Consider the following 23,788-nt stretch of genomic DNA (forward strand, 5'->3'; position numbering starts at 1 on the left):
TTCGGCGGCCAGTAGTAAATATGGCGACGCCCACCGAAGGCAAACCGCCAATCACGTGACAGCGCACGGTCCCACGTCGGCCTTAGCCCAGGGCGCCTACTTTTAGATTGACCAATGAACCTGAGGCATGAGGCACGCCCTGTTTCCTCTCTTCACCAATAGCCTCCAGACGCCTCTTGCAGGATCCAATCATCGCTTCCGTCTCTCTTGAATGAAAAGCCAGCAGTCCAGTGAGCAGAGCCGCAGACCGACGTAGGAGGCAGGAAGCGCTGCCGCTCGTGTTGAGGCGCGCGACCGGTAACCAGAGTCGGACGGCGCTCCTCGCAGCACGCGGAGGCGAACGGGGAACCAGGTGAGCGATGGGCCCGGGGCGCGGGGCCGCGGTGCGGAGACTTCGGACCTGCGGGCGAGCGAGCGGGCGAGGGGAAACGCCGGAGGTTAAGGGGAGGAGGAAGAAGAGGGGGCGCGAGACAAGGGGGGGCGTGGCGGTTGGGGCGTCCGCCGCGCGCGGCAGTGGCCGTTGAACGCCACAGCGCATGCGCAAAGGGGGGGGGGCCGGTGGCTGTTAGCGCGCGGGGAGCATGCCCGCTTCCGGGAGTAGGCTGTCATGGCGGCCCACAGGTCGAACCCGACTTGGGGCGAAAGCTTGTCCGAGGAGACCGCCTAGGCCGTTTAGGGGGGGGACTCGGGGGGTGGGGCGGCGCCAGGGTCTGGGGTTGCGGTGGGAGTAACCCGAGCTTGTAGACGCGACAGGCTTCTTCAAGTCCCAGGGACTTGCCCTCCCCCACTCTGCTATATTCTTGCTCTGCGTTTAAGGGATTCGGGGTTCCAGAGATTTAGAGCAAAAAAGATGTCTCAAAAGGCAAACTCCGAGGTGGAAGTCTTCCCTGGGGGCACTTTGAGAGTGAGTGGGTACCCGTGGGCGTGTTTGAATTGTCACTTTTCCGGTGTCAGCTTTCAAGTTCATCTGCTCCTGGGGCCTCAGCCGTCGCAGCCACCCCCGCTGGGTGGGACAAACCCCAGCAGTCCTTGCCCCCTCTAATTTGTTTTGAGCTTTAGATTTTGTGCCTCAAACTCAGGCTGTCCCTGAATCTGTCTCCCCCTAAGAACAAAACGATTTCTTTTGACCTGTATCTTTTAAATGCACCATTTCCTCTTGGTCACTCAGGTTTGAAGGTCAGAGCAGGTGACTCTAGCTCTCCTCTGCCCAGAGATTACCCAGGAGATAGCCCTGCCCTGTTGAATGTTCCACCTTATTCTTCCCTCATAACACCCCCACCCTGGTTAATCCTCCCTTGGTGACTAGTTTTCCCTGTTGCTGGTCTCATTCCCCACTCATCTTCTACTCTGGAGTAAATTGCTCTGGGACAGTTGAGTCACTCAACTCAAAAATTTAATCATCGATTCCTTATTGCTTAACAAAGTATGAATGTCCTCGACTTAAACAGTTTTCCCAGCTTTGTTCTCTGCCTCTACTTCTACCAGCCAGTCTTGCTCTCCATTCCTCACAAGGGCCTGGCTGCATGGGAAGTAACCCCTTCCTGTTCCGAGTACTTTTTTTTTCAAGAATCAGATAAGGGTATATGCTTGTTCTAGCCCCTAAACTCTGCCTTGAGGCCTCAATTCTGATTCTATTCATTCAGCCATTGCTGTTGAGTGCTTATCTGTTTTAGGCTCTGGGCTGGGCAAAAGGGCTGACAGGCATGACCTAAAAAAAGGGTGCTTTTTTAGTTGTGGCTTGCAAGAAATGCCCTTCCGGAGCAAGAGTCCTGAAGAAAGCAGAGGGATTCATGACCGTTGTGGGCAGCAGGAACAGCAAGTGCAGAGGTGCTGAGGCAGGTTTGAGGCACAGCAGCAAGGCCAGTGAGTAAGGGTGATGGAGGAGATGAGGTTTGAGCGTAGAGGGGGGTCAGTTCGTGTAGGGTCTCGTAGGTCATGGTGAGGACTCTTTTCAGTTTTATTCGGAGCACAGTGGGAGCCTGGGAGGGTTTTGAGCAGAGGGGTGACATTCTCTGATGTAGCTTTAATGGGCTCCCTCTGGCTGTTGTGGGGAGAGAAGATGGAGGGGGATGGAAAACAGGGAGACCAGTGAGGAGACCATTAGTATTAGCATAATCCAAGCAAGAGGTGATGGTGCCCAAATACCCATCAACTGACAATGGATCAACTGGTATACCCATGCAAGGGAATGTTCAGCTATGACAAGGATTAAGGTACTGATGCATACTACAAAGTGGATCAGTGTCAAAACATGCCAAGTGAAAGAAGCTGGATGAATGGTGACATATTGTATGATTCCATTTATGAGATGTCTGAAACAACAAATTCATGGAAAAGAAAGTAGGTTAGTGGTAACCAAGGGGGTTGGGATGGGGAGGATGATAGGTAAAGGGTATGATCTTTTTGAAGACCAAGTGAAATGTGTAATGCATTCCAACTGTGGTGATCGTTGCACATATTTCTGACTGTACTAAGAACACTAAAAATCAGTGAGTTGTACATTTTAAGTGGTGAATGGTATAGCATGTGAATATCTCAGTAAAGCTGTTATAATTTTAAAAAAGAACGGTGAAGGGGCACCTGGCTGGCTCAGTCAGAAGAGCATGCGACTCTTGATCTTGGGGTCCAGAGTTTGAGCCCCACGTTGGGTGTAGAGATTATTTAAGTAAATATATAAAAAGAAAGAAAGGTGAAGGTAGCTTGGGACCAGTGAGGTAGCAGGGGCAAGAAGTGGCCTAATTGTCCTATTGGGACCTGTTGGCTGACTGGACAGGGGGAGAGAAAGAGCCATTGAGAGAATGGAATTGCCTTTTTTGAGAAGCAGGTCTGCAGGAAGAAACAGAGGGTTTGCTCTGGGTATTTTGCGTTCAGGTTCCAAGGGGAGATGTGGACGAGGAAGCTGGGTAACAGAGGCTGTTGTTGAGGAGAGCTGTCACCGCATAGAGACAGAAGTTTGGGAGGTCTCTCACACAGAGGTGGTTAAAGCCCTGGGGCTGGATGAAGTCATGGAGAGAATGAGAGAGGGAGGGCCATAAAGTGGGCCCAGGACCCTCCACATTCAGCTCAGGAAGAAGAGTGACTGCTTCAGCTCTTCCTCCCTCTAGACTTGGAGGCTGGGGTGGGGTTGGGAGGACAAAAGATCATATTCTCACTTTGGGGTCTCTTGTAGCTTGCACCCAGTAGGTGCTGTATTGGATTAAATAAAGCCAGGAGGTGAGCAAGCTTTGTATTAATTCTATTTACCATCTCAGCTCTATTTTTATTGGCCTGGGCCCAGTGGGAGGCCTGTTCATGAGAGTACTTAATTATTCCCCTGTGCAGACCACAAATAGCGGGAGGAGCTGGGGCAGGGCAGACTATGCTCTCACACAGACTCAGGTCTCTCCAGCATTCTGGCAGCCACATCTTCTGGTCTCAGGGGTCCTACCCCGTGCAGGCCTGGTGGACTCCTTGGGCAGTGGTGGGGAGCGAGCTCCTTTGGGTTAGGTGGGCTGAGGTGGCTCATTAGAGTTTTCCTGGTGGTGGCAATGTGCTGCAAAAGCTTGGGGGTAGGGGCTTGATGAGTCTGAGCAGCCAGGCAAGGCTGGGAGTGGTTTGAAAGGGGTAATGTGGAATGAGGTGTGCAAGGGCCAACGAGGAAGGATGTGAGAACCATAGGGAAGTATGGGGATTTCACTCGGAGCAGAGGGAGGCCCTGGAGGTGGAGGGGTGTGTGCATGTGTGGGCATGGGGGACAGGAGCCCAGAGAAAGATGAGGTGGCTTACAGCAGGGCAGGGTGTGACCACGACAGGCTAGGCTAGGAGGTGCTTCCCAGGTGGAGCTGGTGGGACTTTCTGCAGGAGTGTGTGGGCTGGGGGGAGGGTATGAGGGAAAGGGGTCAGAGAGTGATGGCCATCAGCTTCATCATCTGGGTCCTTTCTGTGCCGGCTTGTAAGACGGCTCCAGTGACTTGCTCCTCTTGGACCTGTGTCAACAGACCGCAGCTGCTGCGCAGCCTTCTCCCTCAGTGACCCTCGATGGGTGGGTTTTTTTCATTCGCTTCCTTCAGCTCTTCTCCTTCCTCTGTTCTCAGCACCATGGCAGAACAGGATGTGGAAAATGAGCTTCTGGATTATGAGGAAGATGAAGAGCCCCAGGCTCCTCCAGAGAGCACTCCTGCTCCCCCCAAGAAAGACGTCAAGGGTTCCTATGTTTCCATCCACAGCTCTGGCTTCAGGGACTTTCTGCTAAAGCCAGAGCTCCTGAGGGCCATAGTGGACTGTGGCTTTGAGCATCCATCTGAGGGTATGCCTCCCTGGTTTCCCCTGCCAAGAGCCTCCTCTGAGCGCCCTCACTGTGGTCTCCTCAGCCACCTGGCGAGGAGCCTGCACCCAGGGAGCATCCGGTTTCTGGTCGCTCATGCGTGCTCTCTCCCTCAGTCCAGCACGAGTGTATTCCCCAAGCCATCCTGGGCATGGACGTCCTGTGCCAGGCCAAGTCTGGGATGGGCAAGACGGCAGTCTTCGTGCTGGCCACCCTGCAGCAGATCGAGCCAGTAAACGGACAGGTGGGTGGGCGCCCTCCCTGTTGGGCCCGAGCTGCCTGAGGCGCCAGTGTCTACCACTCCCCGTGTTAAACGTTTCCGATCCTGTGTACTCTTTGTGGGCTTTTGAGATTAAGTACCATACTTAGTTGTGACAGAATCCCCCCAGAAATGATCAGCTGAGAGGGAAAACTGAAAAGGGCCCATGATTTTCCTTGCCAGAGGTACAGCTGTTAATTTGTCATGTGCTTTTCTAGATTGTACAAGTTTATTCAGGTGAGATTGTACTGAATAAAGATTTGTTACTACCATTGCTGCTGACAGTTACTTCCTCACACATGAATTTTGTTGGAGAATCGAGGTGCCTTCCTGTGTTGTGCTTTTGTCATACTGGGGCCCACATCCATGGGCTGCGTGTGGGTGCACGAGCCCTGGTTTCCTTAGGGTCGACTGAAGGAGAGGGAGAGTCACGGGGAGGCTGTGTGGTCGCAGCACTTGGCATCGTGGGCATGAAGGCGGGAGCAGCCTCCTTCTTCGGTGGTCATGGGCCAGCCAGAGAGTAGACTCTCAGGAATCTGTTAGCATGGGTTACCTCACCAGCTAGGTCTCCCTGTGGATCCCAGCAGCAGGAGACAGTCCTCATTAGCTGAAGGGACACAGGGAGTGAATGGCAGGCGAAGGGTGGGGAGAAGGTGGAGCATCTGGACCGGACCTTCCAGTGGCAGGAGGTGTGGGGAGCAGTCTGGCAGGCACCCTTGAGGGACATGGGCCCCTATGGGAGAGCACTGGTGTGGGCTGTGGCTGGGGCAGGACTTGGGACACTGACTTGAGTGTTTCTCTTCCACCTGCCCTGCAGGTGACAGTCCTGGTCATGTGCCATACGCGGGAGCTTGCCTTCCAGATCAGCAAAGAGTACGAACGCTTCTCCAAGTACATGCCCAGTGTCAAGGTAAGTCTCAGGCCGGGCTGGGTGTGCTGCATGGTCCTCTGCAGCCTCGCTGTCCCAGCTCTGGCCCAGCCAGTGTTTACCAAGCTTGGCTGCAGAGGCTGCCTTTGAGGTTTGCGGTGGTTTATGTTCCTTAAAAGCCTGATGAATTATGCATGGCCCCCAGAGGCCTGTGCTGGTCCCAGCCATGGGGCTGCTTTCCACTGGAGTCATGGCCAGGCTCTCAGGCTCTAGGCCGGGGCGGGGGGGCCGGGGGAGGAGGTTAGGGGGCCGCTGGAGCAGAAGCTGGTAGGGCTACAGGCTGGGTGGCCATCAGCTTGGAGTGGGTGTGAGCCTTCAGCGTTTAGACAGGCAAAAGCAACTTTCTCCCCACCTACGTAGGTGTCCGTGTTCTTTGGGGGCCTTTCCATCAAGAAGGATGAAGAGGTATTGAAGAAGAACTGTCCCCATGTCGTAGTGGGGACACCAGGCCGGATCCTGGCACTGGTGCGGAACAGGAGCCTGAACCTGAAGAACGTGAAGCACTTCGTGCTGGACGAGTGTGACAAGATGCTGGAGCAGCTGGGTGAGCGTCCTCTTTGGGTATGGGAGCTGCCAGAGGCCCACCCAGCCGCACCCTCCCCACCCTCACAGCCCCCCTAGCCCCCCAGACTTCAGAGCCAGGTGGGCCGTGAAAGGATAGGCCAAAGGTTGCCTCAGAGAGGGGTCAGGTGGGTAGCTGGCACACAGGTCTTCTATACATGATTTTAGGGCAAGTTCTAGCATTGGCAGAGTGACCTGCTGCTTCTGAGCCCAAGCTGAGTGGGGCCACAGGGCCCAAACGAGCCGCGTCCGGGCCTGTGTACGTATTAGCCCTTGGAATGGGGTGGCCTCGCCGCCTGCTGAGTTAGTTCTAGCCCCCTGCCTGCCCTGAGTGAGCCCCGCCAGGGCCGGTGGGAGATGGGGCTTGTGTCCTGGGAGGCGGCTGCAGCTCTCACCCCAGCGGCTGTCTCTGCCTCAGGCTCCCCTCCCTGAAGCGTGGCTCGAGGCGCGCTGGCACGGCTGCTCCGCTCTGGCAGCGTGTAAGTGGATGGCAGCTCCTCTCGCGCCTGTGCTCGCCCCGAGTCCAGCCCCTCAGGCACCCGGGACTCACCCCTCCCTCCACTCCTCGGCTCACACCGCCCTCGTCAAGGCGCTAACGGCTCCCTGGCACAGGTTGGGAGGAGCTGGGGCTGGTCTCGGGTGGGGGTCGTGGTCTGCCAGGCACTCATGCGCACCCGTTTGTTGCCCTCCCCACCCAGACATGCGGCGGGATGTGCAGGAGATCTTCCGTCTGACACCCCATGAGAAGCAGTGCATGATGTTCAGCGCCACCCTGAGCAAGGAGATCAGGCCTGTCTGCAGGAAGTTCATGCAAGACGTGAGTAGGCTGGGACTGACAGCTTTGGCCCTGCTGGGTTCTGGGGCCTGAGCTATTGCTGCTCCAGGACACCCACCCTTCCCTCACTGCACGAGAATGCTGGGAGGCCCAGGGGCCTGCCTTCCCCCCTGTGTCTTGTCAGACTGGGAGCTGAGCTTGGTCTATACCTGAGTCAGACCAGGGCTTAGGTCAGCTGTTGGGAGAGAGGTGTATACTGGGAGACAGCCCGCCCTCCAGGAAGCATCACAGCATGGAGTCCTTCGCTAGGACGTTCTGGGCAGGCCAGATGCCCGGAAGTAAGCCCTGCCTGCCCCTTCCTGCACAGCCCATGGAGGTGTTTGTAGACGATGAGACCAAGCTCACACTGCACGGATTGCAACAGTATTACGTCAAGCTCAAGGACAGTGAGAAGAACCGCAAGCTCTTTGATCTCTTGGATGTGTTGGAGTTTAACCAGGTGACACTGTGTGGCCCTTCCTGGGGTTCTGGGTGCGGGGGAGGGGGCGCTCTGACTCTGACCGCTGCTTCCTGCCTCCCTCCCTCGCAGGTGGTAATCTTCGTGAAGTCAGTGCAGCGCTGCATGGCCCTGGCCCAGCTCCTCGTGGAGCAGAACTTCCCGGCCATTGCTATCCACAGGGGCATGGCCCAGGAGGAGCGGTGAGTGCGTGCCGCCCTCAGAGGCCCCAGGCAGGCACTGCGTGGGGAGTGCCGCTCAGGAACCCCGTGTCTGATGGCCGCCTCTTGTTCCTCCTGCATCCAGTCTGTCACGCTATCAGCAGTTTAAAGACTTTCAGCGGCGGATCCTGGTGGCCACCAATCTGTTTGGCCGAGGGATGGACATTGAGCGAGTCAACATCGTCTTCAACTATGACATGCCCGAGGACTCGGACACCTACCTCCACCGAGTGAGTGGTTCCACAGACGTGTCACTTCCCTGACGTCCCCCTCCGGGGGGGGGGGCGGGAGGGCAATGAATGAGGATGTGGCCCTGCTTGTCATCAGATCCCCAGGTTATGTCTCTGTGGCCTGACCCCCTGCTTCTGTTACCCTGCAGGTGGCCCGTGCAGGTCGCTTTGGGACCAAAGGTCTGGCTATCACTTTTGTATCTGACGAGAATGATGCCAAAATCCTCAATGATGTTCAGGACAGGTTTGAAGTGAACGTGGCAGAACTTCCTGAAGAAATCGACATCTCCACATACAGTAAGTGTTGGGCGGGCCGAGGGGCTGGGCCCAGACAGGAACCCCTGTTCCCCATCTCACTGGCTTCCCCTCTGTGTGTCTTACAGTTGAGCAGAGCCGGTAACCACGCGCCTGATGGCCAGAGCGGCCCTGTGTCCTGAGTGCTGCTTCCAGGCCTCTTTCTAGGCATCAGCGGGCCTTCCTTTTTACTGTTCAAAAGCTGTAGATTTGTGTATGAGTAAAGTTTTATTACGGAATCCTCGCTCCCGCCCTGTCAGTTCTCAGCATTTCACGGAGGTAGCAGGCCTGGCCAGTGAGCTCCAGCCATCCCCCACAGCCAGCTTCTGTTATCAGTGTGATATTTAATTTTTAAGTGTCAACATTGAAAGGTTTATACAGATTAAAAAAAAACCATACAGTATCCACAACCTTCACAACAGCGAGAGCCTTCTGCCTCCAGGGGCAGATGGGCCTCTGTACCGTGAACCTCAGGCGATGGGGCTAGGAGGGCCCCTGCCCTTCTCCCACCCCTGGCCTCAGTCTTAGCTTAAGGGGCAGCTTGGGCCCCAGCACCCTGGCCTCTCGTTCTGTGGCAAAGACAGATGAGGGGAAAGGCCAGGCCGGGCACAGGAGTTCTTGGTCTTTCCAGGCCTGTGTAGCAGGGACGGGCTGCAGCCCCGGGCCAGCCGCTGCCCTCATGTTGGGTCCTGGCTGGAGTGCAGCCCAGAGGCCGCCAGAAGCAGGCCCGGCAGGTCCAACTCCCCACCTGGCTGGGTGTTCTGGGGTTCGGTGCCAGACTACAGCTGCTGCCCCCTGCTTTCTATGATGCACGTGGGGGCCAAGGCAGGAGGGCAGAGGGAGCGGAGTGGTGAAGGAGGAGGGGACAGTCTTTAGCACGTGCAAAAGCTGCTGAGGCCGCAGGAGCTACCGGCCTGGCCGGACCCGCGCTGTCACATACCGGACTCGGAGGGCCTGTGGGCCTGGTGAGAAAGGAGCACCGTGAGAACGGAGTCTGGGTGGGGTGCCCTCTGGCCCAGCACCCCGACCCCAGGCTCAGCCCTTACCTGGGTCTGATTGTGGCTGGGGGCAGACGTGGATGTGGTGAACTCCGAGTACCTGTTCGCCGTGACCCTGCCGGCCCACCTTCTGTACTCCTCCCTCACCTGTGGGGCCCAGGGTGCCAGGTTAGGGAAGGGGCAGGCCCCGGGACTGGGGCCCCCGCGCACCCCACCCATAGTGGCTGCAGCTCACCTTCTTGTTGAGCAGGCAGTGGAGCACGAAGAGGAAGAGGCCTTGCAGGCAGTTGAGGATGGTGAAGGTGTAGGAGAGCAGCCAGCTCTGCGGGTTGAAGAGGAAGAGGCCGAAGACCCAGGTGCTGCCCAGCACAAAGAGCTGAGCCACAGCCGTGATGGTCAGCACCCTGCAGGGAGGGCGGGGCTTCAGTGGGGGAGGCCCCGCTCACACACCCTAGGCTCCCTGCCAGCCCCCTCCTGGCCCCTGCTCTCACCTGGCCTTCTTTAGTTTCTTCATGTCTGGGTTGATCTCGGAAAACTTCTGAGTGAGCTTCCAGACAGTAGTCACGAAGACCACAGCATTGCACTGGGCGGGGAGCACAGAATTTGCATTAGGGGGAGTCCTTGGAACTGCAGGGAGGGAACTGGTCTAGTAGGGCTCAGTGTGGGGTCACGTCCCTCAGGCTGGGGCCTGGGAGGCACTTACCAGAACGATGAAGGTCACAGGTCCCAGGAAGCTCCAGAGGAAGCCACGGGCTGGGTTCAACCAGCAACTGGGTGAGAGGGGAGGGTCCCGTCAGAGCCCCGGAGGGGCGGGGCACTGTGGCCCGGACTGGGGTTCCCTGCCCTCCACTCGAACCGCTCGCTTGCTTGCACTCACTAGAGGGTGCGGCCATAGCCCTCGCTGTTGACGGCCGCGGAGATGCCCACGATGAGCAGGGACACCCCGTAGCCGATCAGGCAGAGCTGCCACTTGCTCAGGCCCTGGCCCTGGAACACGCGCACCACCAGGAAGTAGAGCTCTACTCCCTCGAGGCTCATCCAGCAGAAGGCGGCCAGGAAGAAGTAATGCAGTAGTACCGCCACCAGGCGGCAGCGCAGCCCCACCTGCAGGGCGGGGGCGGGGCGACGTCGGGGAGGGGCGGGGCCGCCAGGGGCCGCCCCCACAGGGCCCTCCCTCGGGCGGGCGGGGCCGCGGCCTGGAGGGGGGCGGGGGCGGGAGCCCCGTGCCTCCCGGGCTTGTCCTCACCGAGCCCCGGGAGTGGGCGGGTCTCCCCCTCTCCCGGGCCTCGCCGGCCTAGCGCTCTGGTGAGGGTGGGACCCTCCACCGGCCCGGACCTCACCTGGCCGCCTTCGTTCTCGATGCCCGCCAGGAAGATGGCGGAGCCCACGAAGAGGCAGATGCAGAGGTGCAGGTGCACGGTGGTGCGCGAGCCCTGGATGGGCCGCACCAGCAGGAAGGTGAGGATGCACAGCAGCAGGCAGACTAGCGACAGCACCAGCCCCAGCCTGGTGATCAGGGCCAGCTTCTGGTCCTAGATGCAGGATGGGGTGCGCGGGACTGGGTCAGTGCCCTGAGGACTTCCTGCCCTCGTGGGCCTCACCACCCAGACCCATCTGGGGCCTGCCTTGTAGGTCTCTGATCATGCCGCTCACCTCCCCCGACATCCTCTGCCCTCAACACCTGAGCAAGCCTGCTGTGTGTCTCTCATCCTAAATACCGCCCTGGCACCCCCAACAACCATGGATGCAGCAGGGGTCCCCAGTTCCTCCTGATGGGCCTCCCCACTGAACACCCAGACTTCTGAGAAGGTCCCCAGGGAAGCCTCAAGGCCACATCCTTCTTTTCTAATACTGATGGTCCCATCTTTCTGATCCTCCTCTCCCTCATCTCAAATTTTACTCCTTCTACACCTGTCACATTGTCAACTCACTGAAACCCACCTTTTTGTCTTTCCTGGACTTTTGGCCTCGACCACAAGCGCCCCTACTCTGCTTGGCCCATTCCAATTAAACATGCGGACCAGCTTGCCTATGGGTCTCTGAGGTCTCATACAGAAAGTTGTGCTCCCTTAGGAGCTTTCAGCAATATTTAACAACTGGTTTGAAGTGGACAGTCAGAGCAGGGACTGCAGTGCCAGGCCACACCGCTTAATTGCTGAGCCATGGGGAGGTCTGGCGGGGGTCCCAGGGAAGAGGCTGGGAGGCATGGGGTGGGGCCACCTGGTCTGTGTGACCATATAGGGCCAGTTGGGCCTTAACCATCAAGAACCAGCTGCCTGTCTCACCTAAGCCAACCTTGCCACCTGTGGGCTTTTGAGGGTGGCCCCTGGCTGCTCACCTCTATGTCATAGTGGGCCATGAGGATGGCAAAACTGCTCAGGTGGTTGCACCGGCAGGTGGTGCTGCCATTCCTGGTGCCCAGGGTCTGGCAGCCTGTCATGGCCCAGTGCCCACTGCTGTTGCCGTCACTCTTCCAAAATGCACAGATCAGCTCCTGCCGTGGCCCAGGTGTCTCCGGCTGTGGGCAGGTGGGAATGGTTGGAGTGGTTAGCCTGGAGCCATTCTTGGGTCCTGGGCTTGAGTTGAGCCCAAGGAGGGCTGCTTTTCCTTTGATAAGTATTTACTGAGCACCTACTTTGCTCTGTCCCCCAGCCTGGCACACAACAAACAGGGCAGACACAAGTCCCTGCCCTTTTGGGGTTGGCATGCTAGTGGGGGAGACAGATGTAAATAATAAATCTAACACGTAAACTAGATAGTGTGTTAGAAGGGAGTAAGTGCTATTAAAACAAGGAACAGCATAGAGGGAGATGGGGCATAACTACAAATTGCAATTTTAAATAAGGAGGTCAGGGAAGGCCTAAAAGAGGAGGTACTATTTGAACAAAGACTGGAACCAGGTAAAGGACTGAGTTGCGTGGGAGAAAATTGTGTCCCAAACAGAGGGCACAGCAAGTGCAAAGGCCCTGAGGTCCGTCCGAGGAAGGAGCAGAGTGGGGAAATGAAGGCTGCAGAGGAACCACCGTGACCTTGGCTAAGTAAGGGGTGAGGAGTAGGGCTGATTCCTCCCCACCTGAATACTCACCAGGTGGGAGAAGGCAAAGGTGACGGGGGAGTCAAGTTTCTCTGTGTTTGTGTTGCTCAGAAAGACCAAGTTGACTGCCGAGAGGAGCCTAGGCTCGGCACCACGGAAAGGACTTTGGTGGATTTTGTTCAGCTCAACTTTCTTCTCAGGCTCCAGCTCCAAGGAGGCATTGGCTAGCAATTTCTGCATGTTGCAGCTGGAGAGGATACCCATCACGGTGGGGCCTGGGGGATAGACAGGTTGGTTACCTTCTGCTGCCCTCCTTCCTCCCATGCCCCATCCTGCCTCCTGAGACCTCTGATTCAGGCTCTCCAATCCACCAGGATGCCCAGGGGCCCTGGCGATAGCTCAATTTCCAGTTGTTACATATTCAGAACCTCACCCCTAGCCACATCCCCGCTCCCCTCCCCTCTCCCACTGGCGTCCTCTCGGATTCCCTGCCATTACCCGAATCCCTGGCTCCAGTCGCCACAGCCCAGTCCAGCAGCATCCGTGCATGGCTCTGACCCATGGTGATGTTTCCTTCCCCACGCTCCTGGATCATCAGGGATAGCTCTGAGGAGAGAGGGGCAGTGACTGGGGGCTCTGGGTATGGTTTGGGGTCCAGGGCTGGGGCAAGACAGGGCAAGGTCTCACCTGTGTTCGAAGGGGAGAGATAGGTGAAGGAGGCTCCAGGCATGGCCTTGGCCAGCGTCCTCAGGACTGCTTCGTAGCCCAAGAGGAAGTGGGTGGCCATGAGGTGCCTCTCAGGCAGGGGCAGGGTCTCCAGGTCCCTGGGGGCCTCCAGCATCTCATCCACTGACTTGATGAGGTCCTGGGAGTGACAGGTGACAGCTGGTGCGTCACTGTCCCTCAGGGGCTGCCCAAAGGACCCTGACCTCACCAGCCCCCTCCACCAAGGAGGACACTGCAGAACCACCTGGGGCGGCCTGGGGGTCAGTGGGGTGATAGGGGAATCACTGAGACGGTGCAGTAGTCAGAAAACAAGTGAGGGGGTTGAGTATAGGCCTGCACGCATGGACCGTAACTGGTGCTTAACTTGTCCCAGGCGTGGGCTTCCTGCCAGTCTCTGGTTTAGGTCTGCCCTGTCCAGAACGGTTGCTCTCGAGCACCCGAAATGTGGCTCCACGTTGCAGTGGTAATATTATGAATCTATTGGATTAAATGCAGTCTTCACATTAATTTCACTTGTGTAATTTTACTTGTTTATTTTAATATAGCTCCTAGAATATTTAAAATGACCCAGGGGCTCCCACATTCCTACCCGGCTTAGCACATAGGCAAACACATATCACGCTCACCGCATGCCAGGCCCCGCTCTTTCTTTGAACTTTCCTTCTATTAGTTCACGTAAAACCTTCCAACTATATAGAGCAGGCATTACTTCCAGATGAGACTGAGGCCCAGAGAGGGGGAGTCACTTGCCTCAGGTCACATAGCAGAAAGTACAATGGGTGGGGGTAGGGGGGTGTTGGGGAGGATTTGAACCTTCGTGGTCTAACCATGGAGGTGAAATTCCTAACTGCTCCGTTCTTTTGGCATTATATTCCTTCCGTGTGTGTGTGTTGTGTGTACATGTTTTGGGGTGTGTATGTACATCTGTATTTGTGTAACCCCTGCTTGGGCTGTCTCCACCCACATGGAAGCATCCCTCAGCCACCCCCATGCTGTCCAGGGGTCCCCTCAGCTCTTGCCCTTACCTGCATGGTGTCCTGAGCCAAGGCTGGCTTGAAGTCTCTGTGCAGTTCTTGGACTCTTTCAAAGAAGTGGGACATGCTCTGAGGAGAGGGGACATGAAGGGGGTCAGAGAGCCTCATGTGTGGGTGGGGGAGCTGGGGGAAAATGGGTGGATCAGGCGGGCTGCACAGAGGGATTCCTGCCTCCTGGTCCCTGCTGGGGCCACTCACCTGGCTCTTGATTCCAGGGGGTGGGGTCCAGGTGGGGAAGGACATCTCTGCAGGGGATAGAACACCATTCATTAGGTGTGAGAGTCTGTGTGTGTCAGGGGCGGGGTCTGGGGTCAGGTCAGACCAGGTACCTTCACAGGTGGTGTTGGGCTGCCTATTCTGGAATCCGGGTTTGGGCTCCCAGCCCCGGCGACAGCGGCATTTGTACGAGCCCACGGTGTTGATGCAGACGGTGGACTCGTGGCACGTAGGCTGCCCAGAGCTGCACTCATCCACATCTGGGGACACAAAGATGGGAGTCAGGACCCCTTTCCCCTCCGTGTCCTGCCCCCTTTTCCTGTGTTAGTGTCTCCCCTTGGCTGGAGGTGATATCACCCGCTGAACCCACATCCTGGTGATGCAGGGGTCATGGGAAGTGTGGGAAGCCTGACATGAAGCACGTGAGCCTTGTACAGATGTGCAGGTTGTGACTATAGAAATACCTTTGTCCCAGGTAGTAATTAGCTGCTGTCTGGGGTCTCCAAGGAGCCTGCTCCTTGGTACCCCAGCTCCTTCCCCAAGAACCCCCAGATCTTTTCCCAACCAGTCTCAAAAGAATTAACTCCTGGCACAACAGGGCACCCCCAGGGGTCATTCTGCTTGGTTTGTGTCGGTGCCACTGAATATGTGATCAGATGTTCTGAGTGTGGGTCTCCAGGATGTGGCATCTGAGCTCTGTACCTTCACAGACGGTGTTCTTGGGGCCATTGCGGGACCCAGGAACTGGCTTCCAGCCAGGGCGGCAGCGGCACTCGTAGCCCCCAATGTTGTTGAGGCAGTGGGTGGAGTTGTGACATGGGTTCTGCCCTGACGTGCATTCATTCACATCTGAGGACAAAGCCAGAGGGTCAGGGTCCCCTCCACTCACTGCCCCTCTTCTACTGCCTGGCACCAAGGACCCCACCATTATTGCACATGCTACGCCTGGTGACCTTCAACTTCAACCTCAAAGCACCTTACAATGGCTTCCCTGCAAGAGAGGCACGGCAGGGACCATGGTCCCCAGATTATAGGCTGTGAAACCAGGAGGGAGACTGAGTCATGGAGCCTGAACTTTCTTTCTAAGGACTCTTGCCTACTCCCTCCCCAGCTCTGGCCCAGGTTCCCTTTCTGGGAACTGGAAGTGACATCTTCCTCTGCTTCCATGTGACAGGTGAGGAGGGGTGAGGCCGGGAGGTGTGCGCAGAGGCTGGGGGCTCCACAAGGGGACCCCAGGTCCAGAAGGCCCTGCTGCCTCCCTGCTCTGTGGTGTGACCTTCCGGGGAGATGAATCCTTGGGCAGAGCAAACCCCTGGTGTTTCTGGAACCTGAGGGTCCTCTCCCTCCTCCTGGGGCTGCGGGATCTGCCTCGGCCCCTCCCCAGCTCCAGCGCAGCCTCACAGCGTCTGCCAGGGCCTCTACCTGTGCACAGATTCGGGTCGCCCGGGCTGAGCTCCAAGCCGGGCAGGCACTTGCAGGTGTAGCTGCCCTGGGTGTTGGTGCAGATGCTGCGGCTTTTACAGATTCGGGGTTTCAGCTGACATTCGTCCACGTCTGCAGGGGGAAGGAGAGGGTGATGGGTGCCTGCAGTTGTGTCCTGGGATAGAAGCATCTGGAAGGCCCCACTGTCTCTTCTCTGGTGAGTGGGTGCCTTTTCTAATTCACACGGAGGCGTGCTATGGGCGAGCATGGTGGCCCAGATGTTCTGTTTCCAGATGTTGCCAGAAGTGGTCCAAGTCCTCCCCGTCTGCCAGCCCTGGCTCCCTCGGCCTCTCTGGGCAGCTCCCAGCTGGGGCAGGGACATCACGGCCACCTGCGTCCAAGCCTGAGGACTTGGACAAGTCCAGGGTGGGCCTTCCTGGGAACCAAGTGCAGGGGAAATGCTGCATTCCCGGACCGGGACCTGTCATGGCTCCCAGCGATGGTCTTCGTCCTAACTCCCCCAGGGTGGCCGCTCACTGGCTGAGTTCACGCTTGGAATTCCAGTGATCCTTGCAGAACACTCCCATCCATGCAAACCCTGAGATTCCAGCTCCACGGAGATGGACAAGACCCACCTCTAAGCCAGGCCCTCCAAGGACGAGGCTTTTGGGTGGGGCAGGGAGAGTAAGGATGGTGCCAGACAAGTCAGGGCCGTCCGGACAGTGGGCACCAGGCTGGGGTGGACAGTGTCACTGATGTCCAGTCAGGCAGCCTTGGGGCAGTGAAGATGCCTTTTTCTGGCAGGTGCTGATGAGCGAGAGGTGGCCCATGTTTCTGTCTTCTTGGCCTTTGGCCTCCCACCAGGGATGCACACACTGGGCCCAGCTGAATGTGGCTCAGCCTCCGTCTTCAGTCCCTGAGCGGTCCAGTGCTCCATGGGACCTGAGTTGACCTCCTCAGGAGAGGGTTAGACCCGGGGCAATGGTCCTGGATGACAGCCTCTCTTGTCATCTGGTCCAGACAGGAGCTTCTGGGTTCACCTGACTCTCTAAGTGTGTGTGCATGTGTGTGCGTGGGGGTGGGGGGTTGGTGTCACCTGGCCCACCCCAAACACAACATCCTCTGGGTCCTGGTCATCCAGGCTGAATCAAAGCTACCAGGGAGGGTCCTTGCGCAGGGAAACAGAGGAAGGCCGAATGGCTGAGAAGCCGGGGTCAGGGTATCAGGAAGAGACTTCTCCAGGTGGGATGCTGGCTAGGGCAGGGCCGGCCGCACACCCGCCCTCAAATCTCCGTCCTCCCACCTTTCCTGATGGGGTCCCTGGGTCTGTCGTGGCCGAGGGCCTGAGAGGGCTCCTGGTATGGCCAGGCCCATGTGGGCTCCAGTGGGGGCAGGTCTCATTCAGGCGGGTACTGATGGTGGTGAAGAGGATGGATATTGCACCTCCTGCCAAGTATCTTGAATGCCATTCCCCTCTTGTTTTATGCAAATGAGATGCTGGGGAGGCAGAGGGGCAGTCCAAACATCCGAAAGTGACCCTCCGGGGAGGGTTCTGAGCCTTGGGATTCAGAGAGGTTCGGGACACCAGGTGGGTGCCCAGGATGTCCTCTGATGCCTGGGGGAAAGTGGAGCAAGGGCCTGGGTCTCCCGTCTGCAGCAGATCCCACTGCCACGACATGGCGGCATGTGTCCTCAGCTGCGGCAAAGGCTGAGCCCGTCCCAGAGCTAGGTCTTGAGGCAGCAGGCCCTGGGCCAAGCCAGCAGATTGTTCTCGCCCTGTCACCCAGCTTGAGGTCCACAGTGGTCCCTCTCCCGTCTCTTGTGCATCCATGTCCCTGCCCAGCGGCCTCACCGAGCCCCCTCTCTCAGCCCTGGCCTGTTCTGATACAGCAATACAGCCTCTCTGTAACCACAGCGACCACCCATGCTGGGGGCTCACAGCAGTCGGGGGGCGGCACCCCCTGTCCAGGCATATGTCACAGAAAGGCTCTGTCCTCTGGCCAGGCCACAGGTTTGGGGCCGAGCGTTCACCCAGAGGCCCCTAGGGAGCAGCAGAGCCGTGGATAGAGCCCTCCCCCTGGGCTCCACGGACGCGCAGGTCCTCCCTTCCCTCCCACTGGCGAGGCTCTGCAGCCCTCTGTCTGCACGCAGGGCAGGACGGCGCTGGGGACCAAGGCTGTAGGCTCTTCTCTCCACAGCAGGGAGGGCCTATGGACCCACCCCAGAGTCCTTTGGACCCCCAGCTCACCTCGTCCTCACCTCTCACTTCTGCTCTCCTCCCCTGCTCTCTCTCTCTCTATTCTGCGCTAACCCCCTCCCTCTGGGCAAGTGGTTGCTCCTGCCCACTCACTGCTGGCCCTCTCTGCCCCCTGTGGATACCCGAAGCCCCTTCCTGTGCTTGCTGTTCTCCCTGGGAGGGGGGCAAGTCCTGGTGATGCACAGAGGCCGGGCTTCACCTGGGCCCGCACTGTGGCATCACCCGGCAAGACCACGGCAAGAGATGTGACTGCGGTGGGGGGTGGACGGGAGCAGCCGGTCTCCATGCCCATCCTGGGGCAGACCCCAGGGGTGCCCATCTTGGAGGGGGTGCATTAATCATGATGAGGATCATTCAAAACCCAACAGCCACCATTCTGTGCTTTGCTGTGTCTCTATTTTCCCAGCAATTCTATGAGGTAAGCACCATTGTCACCCCCTTTTTACAGATGGGTAAATAGCCACAGAGCAGTGAAAGAACTTGTCTAAGGTCACACAGTTAACAAAAAGCAAAGCTACTTTTCTTTTCATCTGTAAAAAATAGGGACTCTTTAAAAAACACACACACACACACACAAATCACAATAATGTTATCACATCTTGCACATTAACGGTGATTTCCGAATAAGTGTCCTGGCCAGTGTTTCACACACACAGCTATCACAGCTATCAAGTGGCAAAGTCAGGATTTGGGCCCTTGGCCTTCACACTACCCTGCCTCTCTGTGCTGGAGGCTCAGGAACAGGCAGACAGACGTGGGATGGTTCAGGAATGGCTCTGGTGACCCCAAACCTCATGGACGGGGAGATGGAAAGTGCGGGGTGGCTCTTACCTTGACACGTGTTCTCACTCTCATTCCTGAATGTTCTTGCCTGGGAAGCAAGCTCATATCCTTGGATGCACGTGCAGTAGAAGCTCCCCTCTGTGTTCTGGCAATCTGCGAATTTTCCACAGGACACTGCCGAGGATGGTCCACACTCGTTGATGTCTGGAACACAACAGGGTAAAGGGTCACCTCCCAAAGGCATGAGTTCCTTCAGGAAGAGATCCCTATCCCACACCTGACTCCCCAGCACGGGGCCAACGCTTAAAGTGTCTTTTGGGAAAGGATTAGACTCTTAAGCTACGCTGTAGAGGCTGGGCTGCAGCTGGAGCAAGCCATTCCTGAAGCCCAATCAGTGAGCTCTGCTCTTCTCTGCCCTCTGTCTGGCATCCTGGACTTGAGTTCAGTAGGGAGTGCTGAAATGGTGGGGGGTGGCAGCTCTGCATCTTCCCGCCCAGTCCGGGAAGGGCAAAGTGAAGCACAGACTCCAGAGCTCCTCTCTCTCCAGGAAGCCATGTTTATTCACTTATTTTCCACTTTTCTATCTTTTCCTTTCTCTTTTCTCTGCCCTTGATGACAGTCCCAAGGCCAAAGGCTGAGACCCCAACCACCACTCGCATCCCCCATGGGCACTGGGCTATGCCCCACCGTCTCCGCGCCCCTGCACCATCCCAAGCCCCTGTACCATCACAGCTCTCCAAGCGGCTGGTGAACATCTCCCCGGACGAAGAAATGAATCCTGGGGAGCAGCGACAGGTGGTGGCATTGACACACGTGGATTTCGGAGGGCACCAGCGAGCACAGTCTGTGGGGATGGCGACCACAGTGGGAAGGTGAGGTCTGAGCCAGGTGCTGGGGAGGGGGACAGGATCATCCCCAAAGGAGGGGTTGCTGGGAGGGGCAGCCCTGGCCTTCCCCCTGCAGCAGGCCTCCCCCCTGCCTAGGCTGTGGGGGCCCAGGGCCCCTTCCCCAGGCTCTGGCTGTGACTTCTTTGCTCCCAGCAGTCTCACCACTGGTTTTCTGGGATCCAACTTCCAACAGAATCAGCGAGTCGCCCAGCACTGGAACAGAGAGAGGGTGTGTGTTGGGGGGCTGCCCAGAGTAGGGAAGGATTGACGGAGAACTAAGGGTGACACATCTGAGGGAAAAGGGGCTGCCGACCCCTCCCAGGCTTGGGCTCTGTCCGTCTCTAATGCGAGAGCAAGCAGCCCTACCTGGACTCCAGTGCCCACAGTCAGACTGTCTGCCACCATTGCCTGGGATGGGTTTCAGACTGAGGGTGGGGAAGGGGCCCAAGCCCCTGGGGGTCTTGGCTCCTGCTGACCTGTGACAACAGTTCAGTAGACAGACGGGAGATGGGTGGCCCTGGTTCAAATCCCAGACCTTGGTCAGGTGACCTCTCTTCCCAGTGCCTCAGTTTTCCCATCTGTCAAATGGGAATGATGATGGGCCGCCCTTCCTAGAGGCGTGTGAGAAGTAAGCGCGTGAATACTGCCTGGTGTGTCCGAGTGTTTACTATCATCGTTTCTTTATGTGAAGGTGAAGGGTTGGACCAGGTGTTCATCTGGGGACCAGATGCCCCCGAATGTAAGATGCTCCGGCCCCCGCACCCTGGCTGGGGGACACAGGTGTGCGCACACCACACCCATAACATCTGTCAGCCCAATGACTGGCTTGAGACCCAGTGGTGACATTTCACCCCCGGATCCCGGCACACAGGAAGACACAGTGGGCTCACTTTGGGGTGGTGGGGTGGTGCTCTTCTCCTGCCACTCCTGCTGCTCAGGGGGACCCTACTCCCCAGGCATGTGTTTGGGGGTCCTCCTCAAGTCAGCAGGGGCTCTAGGGATGGGGAGCTCCTTGTTCACCAGAGAGAGAGAGTAGGAGATAGTGATGGAGAGAAAATAAGGAGAGGGAGAGAGAGAGAAGGAGCCAGAGACACAGAAAGAGGAGAAAGAGGAAGGAGGGGACAGACAGGTGGGGGGAGAGAAACAGGCTGAAGTTAAGGCAGTGCTAGAGATGGACAGAGAAATAGGGAACTCATGGAAAGAGAGAGACCAAGATGGCAGAGATTGGACAGAGAGACACAGAGATAGAGAGATTGAGAGAAAGATTGGGAGACAGAGACACAGTTAGAAGGAGGGGGGTGAATGGAAATGGGGAGGGAGGGGGGAGGGAGGAGGGTGCCTCAGCAGCAGGTGGAAGCATGGGAAGGGCTCAGGGGAGACGTCCGTGTCTCTGCCAATCTGGGAATGCTGGCCAAGCTGTGGAGACCCCAGTTATCCAGGGAGACCCAAAGCGGGATGGTGGGCGGAGGGATGGGGCCCGGGAGGGAGGGTGGGAGGGCATGAGTCACTTCCTGGGCCAAGGGGAAGGGATGACTCACACTCTCTTGCCCCTGGATGGGGCTCCCAGGGGAATTCTGGAGTTGGCCATTGTGAGCACGGCTTGAGGGGCTGTGGGGAGTACAGACTTGAGGGTACCCCAACCATTTAGTTCCTATGTCCAAATTGGATACCCCTCAGGCCAGTGGGGGTCCAGAGATCCCCCTCCAAGAGGTCCTCCCAGCCAAGGTAAACTGAGGCTGGAATGCCCTTCCCCTCCCTCAAATGAGGATCCCTCTCTTCCTCCTCTCTGGCCACAGGGCTTAGCTAGTTCTACCCTCAGCCTCGACCCACTTCCTCTTTGCAGGACAGACCACAAAATGACCTTCCCTAACAGGGTGGGACCTGAACTGATTTGTCCCCAGCTTCCAAAGCCCCAAATAGCAACCGTCATGCTCAGAACTGCCCTAGGAGGCAGGGGCTCTGGTCATGTCCATTCCACAGATGGACAAACTGAGGCTTGGAGCCCAGAAACAGCTCAGGAAGAATCCGGTGAAAAAAGGGGGACTGAGGAAAGTGGAATCGAGTTCAAGTTTCCCAGACTGTGGTGTGTGTGTTGGGGGGGGGGGTTCTTTTGTGCCCCATCCCCTCCACTGGGGCTGGGCTGGGATCTCCTCCCCCACCAAGGCTGCTGGGCCAGGCGTTCTGCATCTGGGGCCTTGGAAGTCACCTAAACAGGAGCCAGGAGAGGAGCTGCTGGTCATCCGCTCTGGGTCCCATCTGGTTTGCATTGCCTGTGCAGCCCTGAGCAATAGGTTCTTGCTTAGGGACCCTGGGGGCAGGGGGCGGGGCAGTCACCCTCCTCTTGCTCCTCCTGCTAAGGACCCCCAGCCCAGACCCCAGGCCCACCAGTGTCCTGCCCAGAAGGCAATTAGACAAAGTAAAATAAAAAATAAAGTGCTGTTGCTTAATTCTTACTGTGAACCAGGAATAGTTGTGTCAAGTTCACTCAACACTTAACCCTATAAAGTGGGGATGATTTTACTGCTGTGGAAAATGAGCTCAGCGGCTCCATGACTTGGCCCCAGGGACACACGACCCCCCATTAGTTGTGTCCCACTTAGACTCCCATCCTTGCTCCTGAGGAAAGCCAGGATGGGGACGTTGGGGGGAGTCCCTGCGCTCGTGCCTGCCACACTGGGCCAGCACAGGGAACCCCCGTCCCTGTGGCCCAGGGAAGCTCTGGTTGGGGCACCCCAAATGTCATTTCCTCACTCTGTTGCCTGGTCGCTCAGCAACAAGCTGTCCCAATAACGGTTAGAGACGCTCTGGGTGGGGCGGGAAGGGAGGGGGGTGGTGGGGGAAAGTCACAGTGAAAAATCAAGTTCAAACCCACAGCTGGCAAAATTCCTTCAACCCACCGCGGAGTCCTGGCTGGGTCTGGGGGAGCAAGGGTGGGGGTCTCTGGGGTTGCCCTTGTCACCGAGACAGTGGGGGACATGTTGGGAGTACCCCCCCCCATTGGAGGGGTCCTGGCTCCTAGCTCCCCAGCATCCCCCATGCCCTCTGTTAAAAGCAGTTGCCTACAGGGTCCCAGCACTCACTTTTTGCCCTCTCTCCTTCCCCCGTGTCTCAGTTTCCCCTCTTAGGGAGGCAGCCCCCAAAGTGTCTCTGGGACAGAGCTCGGAGATCTGCGTGGCGGTGGGGGCTCCTAGAGCACCTTGAGAGCACTGCCAGCCCCTCTCCTAATGTGCCTGCCTGGCCATGTGGCTTCCTCCGCCGCGGGGCCCCGGAGCTGCCAGCCACACCTTCCATTTCTCCATGGGGCACGGAGCGCCAAGGGGCCCAGGGGTGCTTTCCGCACAGCCCCCTCGTCCCTCCCCGCGGGGCCCCCAAATCCTCACCTTGAAGGAGGAGAAGGAAGCTGCTGCGGCGGCGGGGGCCTCCCATGGTCTGAACTGCCCGCAGGGGAAACAGAGGAAGGGCCGGGCCGTCCAGTTTCCCCAGGCTGGGCGGCTCCGCGGCGTCCCGAGGCTGGCCGGGACTTTATGAAAGCCGGGGGGGGGGGGGGGGGGGGGGCGGGGGGGGAGAAAGAGGGGGAGGCGGGGGGGCAGCGGCTGGCCCAGGGCCCTCCCCGGAACTGGCGGGGCAGCTGGAAGCCAACAGGAAAGTGCAGTAAAAACACAGACCCAGAGGCGTTGCACGGGCTCACACACACACACACACACACACACACACACGCACACACACACACACGCACGCACGTGCACACACACCCGGGAGCAACCTGCTCTGCTGGCAAATCCTCTGCCTCCAGTCACACCATCTGAGCACCTGACAAACTCGCTGGCCCCCCTGTGCCTGGGCTGGCTGTGCCCCAGCGGAGAGTGGGGCCGTGCGGGCGGGGGTGGGGTGGGAGTCGTGCCCGGGGCCCCGCCTGACTCTTCTTGCAGGGGTGTTTAGGTTGGGGGGGCCATGTCAGAAATAGCTTGGGGCTCGCATGTTGGAGGCGGCCCTGAGCTCGCTGCCTTGGCAAGCCTGCCTGCGTCTCCGGGGCCGGCATCTGAGCCAACGGCACCCCCAAACCCTGCTTCCCAGGTGAAGAAACTGAGGTAGCGAGTCCAGAGTCCAAATGGAAGCTGGGGGAGTTTGAAGGGGCCCTTCATGGGGGCCAGGCAGGCCCCAAGAAGAGAATTTGCAGGACCACGGGCCAGCTCGCTTCTGGAGCTGGCCTTTCTGGACCAGCCTTCCCCTGGGTGGGAAACTTACATTTCAGGGACTCCTGGGCAGTAACAGAATCACGTGATGAAAGAGTTGTTTCCTTTTCTAATAAACCACATGACTGGATTCTCTCCTGAGCCATCTAATAATTTTTTATAAAGCGCTTA

General features: G+C 57.9%; 2 protein-coding genes across 3 annotated transcripts; one reads left to right on the plus strand and one right to left on the minus strand.

The window, feature by feature from the left end:
* Positions 1 to 73: 73 nt before the first annotated feature.
* On the plus strand, positions 74 to 8,306 carry DDX39A (DExD-box helicase 39A). The gene is made up of 11 exons (XM_064569700.1): positions 74 to 352; positions 4,074 to 4,285; positions 4,420 to 4,547; positions 5,380 to 5,472; positions 5,851 to 6,034; positions 6,750 to 6,868; positions 7,194 to 7,325; positions 7,416 to 7,525; positions 7,629 to 7,773; positions 7,923 to 8,070; positions 8,157 to 8,306. The coding sequence occupies exons 2-11, from the start codon at positions 4,078 to 4,080 to the stop codon at positions 8,171 to 8,173; spliced, it is 1,284 nt and encodes a 427-aa protein (XP_064425770.1). The 5' UTR covers positions 74 to 352; positions 4,074 to 4,077; the 3' UTR covers positions 8,174 to 8,306.
* An 85-nt stretch (positions 8,307 to 8,391) lies between these two features.
* ADGRE5 (adhesion G protein-coupled receptor E5) lies at positions 8,392 to 22,961 on the minus strand. Of its 2 annotated transcripts, XM_064569697.1 has the most exons (20): positions 22,805 to 22,961; positions 19,587 to 19,637; positions 19,262 to 19,381; positions 18,586 to 18,741; positions 15,498 to 15,629; positions 14,778 to 14,924; positions 14,189 to 14,335; positions 14,058 to 14,104; positions 13,851 to 13,928; positions 12,787 to 12,964; positions 12,598 to 12,705; positions 12,151 to 12,374; positions 11,404 to 11,583; positions 10,406 to 10,597; positions 9,943 to 10,169; positions 9,769 to 9,835; positions 9,557 to 9,648; positions 9,301 to 9,469; positions 9,114 to 9,212; positions 8,392 to 9,029 (listed from the first exon to the last, which is right to left on the minus strand). In XM_064569697.1, the coding sequence occupies exons 1-20, from the start codon at positions 22,848 to 22,850 to the stop codon at positions 9,000 to 9,002; spliced, it is 2,490 nt and encodes an 829-aa protein (XP_064425767.1). In that variant the 5' UTR covers positions 22,851 to 22,961; the 3' UTR covers positions 8,392 to 8,999. The 2 variants fall into 2 exon arrangements, with proteins under 2 accessions (XP_064425767.1, XP_064425768.1); XM_064569698.1 differs by lacking the exon at positions 15,498 to 15,629.
* Positions 22,962 to 23,788: the final 827 nt, after the last annotated feature.

The sequence above is a fragment of the Mirounga angustirostris genome, unplaced genomic scaffold, assembly GCF_029215605.1.
Source record: "Mirounga angustirostris isolate CCGP_5_RB_7025 unplaced genomic scaffold, mMirAng1.0.hap1 SCAF_1, whole genome shotgun sequence".
NCBI lineage: Eukaryota > Metazoa > Chordata > Mammalia > Carnivora > Phocidae > Mirounga > Mirounga angustirostris.